The 7154-nt window shown below is 39.0% G+C and overlaps 1 protein-coding gene across 2 annotated transcripts; it reads left to right on the top strand.

Moving 5' to 3' along the window:
• LOC306873828 (somatostatin receptor type 5-like) lies at positions 1 to 6892 on the top strand (the record flags this gene model as incomplete). 2 transcript variants are annotated; one of them, XM_079423325.1, is made up of 2 exons in its annotated part: positions 1 to 362; positions 1868 to 4677. In XM_079423325.1, one exon carries the CDS (start codon positions 1875 to 1877, stop codon positions 3012 to 3014), a length of 1140 nt encoding a protein of 379 aa, XP_079279451.1. The 2 variants fall into 2 exon arrangements, with proteins under 2 accessions (XP_079279451.1, XP_079279450.1); XM_079423324.1 differs by lacking the exon at positions 1 to 362 and adding an exon at positions 6770 to 6892 and having other exon boundaries at positions 1875 to 2999.
• Between the last annotated feature and the right edge of the window lie 262 nt (positions 6893 to 7154).

Raw genomic sequence — 7154 nt, 5'->3', positions numbered from 1 at the left:
AGTCTGGAAAATGTTCTGGTTGAAGAATTATTAACCTGTGGGATGCCACGGCTTGACTGCAGGATTGTGCGCGCTCTCTCTCTCTCTCTCTCTCTCTCTCTCGCTCTCTCTCTCTCTCTCTCTCTCTCTCTCTCTCCAGGTTTAGCTCGATCTCGGAGTGAATCGGGCAGCAGATGCCATCACCTGTCGAGAGGCTGCACTGGTGCGTGAGCGCGCACGCAAAAGGCTGTCCTGGAGCCAATTCAACAGATACAGCTGTTGACAGATTTAACCTGCACTATGTTTTCCCGTGTTTTTTTTTACATTTATCCACTCTTCTCATCTCCTTCGAGGGGTCCTGCGTTTCACTGATACATACTCAGGTAAGCACAGTTTACAGTTTCGGATTGAGGCTTTGATTTATTTTATTTTAGTCAACAAACCATCTAAATTAAGGAATCTTGTAGTAATAATTGTACGGATATTCTTAACTTGCTGTTGATCGTATGGGACGTTGCGCAAAATATATATATTTTTCTTTATAATTGCCCAATAATGCACTTTTAATACCCTGTTGGTTTGTTTAAGCGTGCTAAGTTTTAATGCCATAACATATTAATAACATAAAATATGCATTTTAGTTATTACGCAGTTTACAAAGTGTTATTTCATCAGTTTACAAAGTGTTATTTCATCATAAATAATGTCTCTAAAGATTGCAACCAAGCGCGAAAGACGGCACAGAGACACCTTCAGACTGATTTCATCAAGATGAGAACAGATAGTTTGAAAGAAAATGCTTTTTAGTGAATCAGTCGAGACCCTCAACGCATCTTCAGCGCCAGTGCGTTTATTCTGAGTTGCATGGACCAGCAGTGAAGTCTGCACAGAAATATCAAACCATTGTAATGGCATAAAAATATTGTAAATAATAAACTGCATACATGTATACATATGTGACAAGTTGCCCCAAATTTGCCTCTTGTCTTGAGAACACAGTTCAAACTTATGGTTAACATATATTTTCATTATTTAGATGACTCTTGTCTAAATGCATGTCATTGTAATTTTATTGTGTTGAAAACTGGAGGTGAGAATTTACAGAAATTTTATTTTACTAGAGAATTTAACTGGACTGTTGATTCAAAACCCTATACAGTAGTCTATACATATAGCAATGAAAGGGAAAACAGGCACGTATAAAATTTAGTTTTAGGTTAACTGAAATCAAATCAGATCTCTTAGATTATGATCAATGGTTTTGGGTCAACTGTGCTCAAATTTAGAGAAAATGAACTGTGCACATTTATATCTGAACTAATATAGATGGCAGAATCAATCAAAATCCAATAAAAAAAACTTTAAGGCATTTTTTATTGCAATTGTTGCCATAGTTAACTGTGTTTTGCCTCTTTAGTTCAGAAGCTTGAAAACAACTTATTTGGTTCAGTGGAGGTCAAGTGTTCTTTAAACCATGCTTTTTAATATATTTTTAATGTTTGAATGTAGTGTGCCACTGTGCAACACTGAGGAGAGACATGAAACAGGAGGCAGAAAGCGACAGAGAGATATGCATGTATGCGTTGTGTCACTTCAGTCTCCTTGTGTGGGTTTGTTGTTTTGGCTCTGATCTTTATAGCTGAGGTGTGATCATCTGCACTGGTTCAGTCTCTCTGATCTCTTACTGTAAAACAAGCCATCAAAAGCACATTAAATGAACACAAGCCATATTCTCTCCCTCTGACAAACACATACACACATAAAGAGAAACTATGTACCTTTCCATTGAGCTGTTATGGATTCATTGCTGCTTTATACTCTCTCTCGGTCACTCATCCTTACCTCTGCACTCGTTTCTGACCCTTTTTTATCCTTCTGTCCGTTCCAGATCCAGAATGGAGTCATTAAACCAATCCGGGTGGGTGGGGCCAATCCCAGGGGATTATAACTCCTCCTCCTCCTTTGGACTGGGATTTTCAGGAAGTCCAGTTGGGAATTACACTGCCAATGTGTCCGATCAAAGCATGCCATTTCAAGGGAGCAGCACGATGATTACTGCTGTCATATCATTCACTGTGTTTATCGTTGGACTCACTGGCAACACTCTGGCTATCTACGTAGTTTTGCGCTATGCTAAAATGAAAACAGTTACAAACATATACATTTTAAACTTGGCTGTGGCCGATGAGCTGTATATTTTGGGCCTCCCGTTTCTTACGACGCAAAACGTACTTTCCTACTGGCCGTTTGGCTCATTCCTGTGTCGCGTTGTCATGACGGCAGACTCCTTAAATCAATTCACAAGCATCTTCTGTTTGACAGTGATGAGTATTGATCGCTATTTAGCAGTAGTGCATCCTATCCGCTCCACTAGGTGGCGGCGACCACGAGTAGCTAAAGCAGTTAGCGCAGCCGTGTGGGCGTTTTCCTTCATCGTTGTTCTCCCCGTGGTGATATTCTCTGACGTTCAGGACATGTTTAACTCATGCAACATGAGTTGGCCGGAGCCACGAGACGTTTGGTCGACGGCATTCATACTTTACACCGCAACGCTCGGATTCTTCGGCCCCCTGCTGGTCATCTGCATGTGTTACCTGCTCATCGTAGTCAAGGTGAAGTCGTCCGGGGCCCGGGCAGGATTTACGAAGCGCAGACGCTCCGAGCGTAAGGTGACCCGCATGGTGGTGGTGATCGTAGTGGTGTTTGTCCTCTGCTGGCTGCCGTTCTACATCATCAACATCGTAAACCTGGTGTTCATACTCCCGGAGAACAGCGTGATGGCAGGGGTGTATTTTTTCGCTGTTATCCTGTCGTATGCAAACAGCTGCGCCAATCCGCTGCTCTACGGGTTCTTGTCCGACAACTTCAAGCAGAGTTTCCGGAAGGTGCTGTGTGTGCGCAAGGCAAACGGAGTGGAGGATGGAGATCCCAGTGTGCCGCGGACGGAGAAAACGACGACCCACGATACCTTCCTGACGCCTCGGAACAACGGCTTTAATGGACACGTACAGGGCAGCCAGGTACAGTCATTATGAAAGCACATTTCACATATTTTACATGTGTTTAATGAATCTGTTATTTTGGGGCTGTCAATAGATAAAAGATTAAATTGCAATTAATCGCACACTTAACGTGAAATTAAACACACCATTTATTCATTGTCGGCTTGCTCAAACTAGACTTCAGACTCAATCAGCTTTAAATGGTACTTCAAAACACGATGTATGCACACAACGTTTTATTTTTATTTTTTAAATAGAAATTTCTGCCTTCCCATTATTATAGATTATTTCAACACATTATGCATTTTGAATTAATCAAATTCGTTAACGCATTAATGTTGCCAGTCCTAGTTGTTATTGCACCATTTTCAACTAAATACAGAAAATTTTTATGCGTTTTGTAGTTCATTTACACGACAACAGCGTTTTGTGTGTCTGGAAACTTTTGAATATGGGTTTCAAAGTGCAAGTTTTTGAAAACAATAGTATTATTGCGTAAACTACAAAAATGCAAATTTGTGAAAATGGTGACGTCATGCAATCTCGCATGTGCAAGTACTTGGCAACCAAAACAGCATTCGTATTCACCGCTCTGTAGAAGAATGCGTGCAAAGACGCATGGTGTTTATTTACAAAGTGACAAGACAACTACTCGCCTGGCATGCAAAATGCAGCATTTACAGTCATTTTTGTTGATCTGTGTGAAAAATGACCATTTTACCAACATTGTCATCTGAATGCGAAACTTAAAAAAAAAAAGACAAGTAAAAACGTTTCGATTTTATGGCTGTTAACATACCTTTAGACATTCTATTCTTTGCATTGTCTGATATGTTGAATGTTTTAAATCATAAAAGCTCAGTAACACTTAACTAACAATGAAAAATACTATTGAAGCATTTTTAGTTAATGTTAATTTCAACCTTTATTAATTCATTATTAAAATCGAAAGTTGTATACATTAATACTATTTAACTGACCTGAGCTAACATGAAATAAAGGAGAATTTTAAACAGCTAATAGATTTGACCATTGTTAGTTAATGCATTAACTCATGCTAACTAATGGGACCTTATTGTAAAGTGTTACTGAATATTCTCTAACTTCGTTTAAGGCATTTGCTCACCTTTTGTGGGGAAAAAATAGATGTTTAGCAGAGTTTTCACATTATTCTAACCATCAACGCATATGAACAAAAAGGACAACCAGAACAATTCAGAAGACTTAAAGAATTTAAGACATATGATCTACTTGATAGCATTCAAAAGTCTATCTTAACATTTTGAACATGTTTTGTGTTCCACTGAAGGGTTTGGAGCAACATGAGGGTGACTAAATGTTGACAGAATTGTTACATTTTGGTAAACTTCCTCTGAACTGTTTTCTAGTACAGTTAGGGCCAGTAGTTTTTTAGCCCTTTGCTGGTGTGTTCATGAATTCTCTGTAGATTACAAACATGCTGAGAATTTTACATTCGATACAGCTGCCAGCATGTGGCTTCTTCCTCCCTCCCCAAAGAGACAATCTCAGTGAAATTGATTTAGTGAGCAGCAAATGGAGTGAGAGAGTAAGAGTTTGTGTGTGTGTGTCTTCCTGTCTATCAGTCCTAGGGCCCTTAGGGACAGCACTACTCATATGTCCCCAATAAACATTCCCAATGGCCATGTATATTAACATCTGTGTGTGTTTGTGAGTGAAAGAAGAAGAAAGAAAAAGAAAAAAGAAAGAAAGAAAGGGCTGGGCGAAAGTATGACCAAAATCTTACATCAGTGATTCATTTTATATAACAATGACACAAAGGAGTTTTTGTCATTAATACATTCATGATTTTTTTATTTTTCTGTTTACGACTATTCTACTATGTAGAAAAAGTTCAACAAAATAGTCCAATTTGGCCAGTAATATAGATATTTTGGGTGAAAATTCATCAAATAAATTATTTATTTATTAAACAACCATGTTAAATATTACCACATAGTTATTTGACATAATTCATATTTTTGGATTTTGAAAATCATTAAGATATAGAGATAATTCTTCAGACAAAATATTATGTCCAAAACAAACAAACAAACCAAAAAACTCAAAATAGTGTAACTTTATTAAAAATTATATGACTGAAAGATTTATATGACTCTAAGTTGTAATTGGAAGCACACTTGAAGTTGTTGTTGAAATAATCAGTATATATACCCATTTTTACCAATTCTATTTTATAATATTGCTCAGCCATAGTAGAAGAGATGATGAAATGTATTTCTCTGTATTATGGTTCAGCTTGACCAAGTGGACCATAAGGGAGTACAAGTGTGTGTGTGTGTGTGTGTGTGTGTGTGTGTGTGTGTGTGTGTGTAGAAATGTGAGTGTATTATAAGAGTGTCCTTCCGGGAGTGAGATCAGACGATTCTGTAGTTCATTCAGTGGGGAAATCAGAGTCGTACGGCTTTAGAGACTGAATCAGATCTGTATGACTGAAGAATTCCTTGCCTTTGATGGACATCACAGCATCTAATGTAGGATCCATGGGAAAAAGCCAGTCCCTTTAAGTCATTACTGCATTCGCAGAGTTGATATCATCTCTAATGTCTCTCTGTGGCAGACTGGCTTTCCCTGCTTTGACTGATACTCAATCTGATTGCTGGAGACACACACATTCAATCTTTCTCTTTTAGCCCTTTTTCACCGGCAGTGTAGCGTTGTTGGAACCGGAGGCCAATTTGGCTCCATTCTGCATGTTTACAAAGCTAAAAAAACTGGCCTAGAAATGCCTCTTTAAACCTGCTGGTCTTGAACCGAGAACTAATCATCACCACTTGAAGTTTTCAGATCAACAAATTGCTCTGGCACAAACCAAAAAGTAGATCGCTCCCATTATTTTAAAAAGTACACTCTGGAAGCATTAGAAATTATGCCTATTTTTGTTACACTCCACAGCTAATTTGGCAATTTTCCCGGTTTCATGAAATAAAATGGTTATTTTTAAATTCATCATAAATCTAATAAACATTAATATATTAAATTAAGTTATATATATATGTATCTTATGTTGAAAATCTCTCTCGTGTCTGTGGAAATGCAGGCCAGTTTTAATTGAGGTTCACAGAGTCCATCTCCGGTATCATTCCAGAGGAAAAGGGTTATTTTTCTCCATCTGTCTCTCTCTCAGTTTTGAGGAGTACCAGCAGGGAATCTCAGAGGCTGAATTAGAACCACATTGCACATCAGAAAGGACATACAGAATGAGAAACAGGAAGAAAGAAAAAAAACATGAAAATGGCTGAAAATATTGGGAAACAGAATGTTGTGCTTGTTAGGCTTCTATTTTTACAAGTGCAGTTTAAAGGGACAGTTCACCTAAAAATGTAATTCTGTCATTATTTACTCACAACGATGTTGTTCCAAAACCTGTATGCCGTTATTTTAGAGAAATGCTGAAAAAACTGGGTCTGAAATTTTCATTATTGCATCATTATTTTTCTAAACTTCAAAACAGCATTATCAACACACACACACACACACAGCAGTGCAGAGGTGCCACTGTCTGTCCTGTTCTGTGTTTCTGCAGGATCTGCAGTTACAGTCTTGCATGAGCGCGTCTGAGAAGCCTCAGCCTGCAAGACCCCAGATCATTGGCCAGTCCACACTCTAAACGCTGTTTCTCTCTCTGTCTGTCGTTTCCATCTTTATTTCGTCTCCTTTCCTGTGCTCTCTTGTCTTATCGTCTCTCCGTTCATCCCTTCGATTTGTCTGTCTGTCCGCCTGTCTCTTCTTCTGGCTTTTTGTGGAAGGTGTGGCCTGAGCCTCAAGCCACGCCCCCGAACGTGCCAGTGACTCCGCCCTCCCACGCAGCAGAGCTCAGCCTCCACCCGGTTCCCTCTGTCGCCACGCCCAGCTCCAGCCATGACCTGTGACCCCGGCAGGTCGTGACGGCCCCTCCGAACAATGCCAGGATACTTAGTTTTGGGTGGAGGGTGCAGTGTGCCACCAGGGTCTTCATGCACATGGAAACCTGGAAATATCAGGAATTTTAAATTGACCTAGAAAATTCTATTTTGAATTTAAAAGCTTTAAAACATTTAATCAGCTTAAGAATTACTATTTGTGAATTTGTAAAACACTATTTAAAACCTTGAGTCTGAGGCCACCAATGAAAATATTTTTAGAATTTAAAAC

Source organism: Barbus barbus (assembly GCF_936440315.1).
Source record: "Barbus barbus genome assembly, chromosome: 8".
Classification (NCBI taxonomy): Eukaryota; Metazoa; Chordata; class Actinopteri; order Cypriniformes; family Cyprinidae; genus Barbus; species Barbus barbus.
Note: the sequence above shows the minus strand (reverse complement) of the source record. Positions and strands in the feature narration are given on the sequence as shown.